At 62.0% G+C, this 1,027-nt stretch overlaps 1 protein-coding gene across 1 annotated transcript in view; it reads left to right on the plus strand.

Annotated features, from left to right (window-relative positions):
* GRIN2C (glutamate receptor, ionotropic, N-methyl D-aspartate 2C) overlaps nt 1-1,027 on the plus strand; it is a gene marked incomplete at its 3' end in the record, with an annotated part of 8,857 nt that overhangs the window by 5,975 nt on the left and 1,855 nt on the right. The window contains 3 exon segments of the mRNA XM_010140366.1: nt 347-472; nt 560-789; nt 996-1,021. Coding sequence (XP_010138668.1) covers nt 347-472; nt 560-789; nt 996-1,021 — 382 coding nt within the window.

Genomic DNA, 1,027 nt, shown 5'->3' on the forward strand with positions numbered 1-1,027 from the left:
GTCTCTCCCAGGGGCTGGTCCCGTGCCCAGTGCAGGCACAGTCCCGTGGCCAGAGCCATCACGGGGTGCAGCCTATGGAGCTGGGCGGCAGCCCACAGGCATCTCCCCGCTGCTGAGAGCCTGTTTAGGCAGGGCAGCATGGCTGCATCCCCCCGTCTTGCAGCATCCCCCTTCCCTCCCGATTCCCTGTGGTTCTGCTCGGCCGCAGTGCAGCCAGCCCCCGTCTCATCTCTGAGGAGGAGCAATATTCAGGAGGGTGAGTCCTGCCCATCAGAGAGGGCTCCTGGGTGTCCCAGGGGACCACGGGGTGTCCTGGGGGGCTCACGGAGTCCCGCTTGCCTTGCAGAGCCTTACAGCCCGGCCGTGTGGGTCATGATGTTCGTGATGTGCCTCACCGTAGTGGCCATCACCGTCTTCGTGTTCGAGTATTTCAGCCCCGTTGGCTACAACCAGAACCTCACCAGTGGCAAGAGTGAGTTGGGGGAAAAGGGAGCAGGGTGGGGGAGGGCACATCTCAGGGCAGGCTGATGGCTGTCCCCTCTGACCCCTGTCCCCGCAGGGCCAGGAGGTCCTTCCTTCACCATTGGCAAGTCGGTGTGGCTGCTGTGGGCTCTGGTCTTCAACAACTCGGTGCCCATCGAGAACCCCAAAGGCACCACCAGCAAGATCATGGTGCTCATCTGGGCCTTCTTTGCTGTCATCTTCCTCGCCAGCTACACCGCCAACCTGGCCGCCTTCATGATCCAGGAGCAGTACATCGACACCGTGTCAGGGCTGAGCGACAGGAAGGTGGGGCTCAAAACCGGGCTGGGATGCCTAAAAAAATAATGTGATTTTTTGGGGGGGGGAGGACTTGGTGGGGGCTGCATGTCACTGCCAGCAGCCTAGGCATGGGTGGGTGGATGCGGGGCTGGTTGTGGCAAGGGCAGACATGCTGGGACATGGCAGGGACACAGATGGTGTGTGATGCTGCTCCCTGGGGCTCCCCGTTGCAGTTTCAGAAGCCGCAGGAGCAGTACCCCACCTT

The sequence above is a fragment of the Buceros rhinoceros genome, unplaced genomic scaffold, assembly GCF_000710305.1.
Source record: "Buceros rhinoceros silvestris isolate BGI_N320 unplaced genomic scaffold, ASM71030v1 scaffold29837, whole genome shotgun sequence".
NCBI classification, from domain to species: Eukaryota; Metazoa; Chordata; class Aves; order Bucerotiformes; family Bucerotidae; genus Buceros; species Buceros rhinoceros.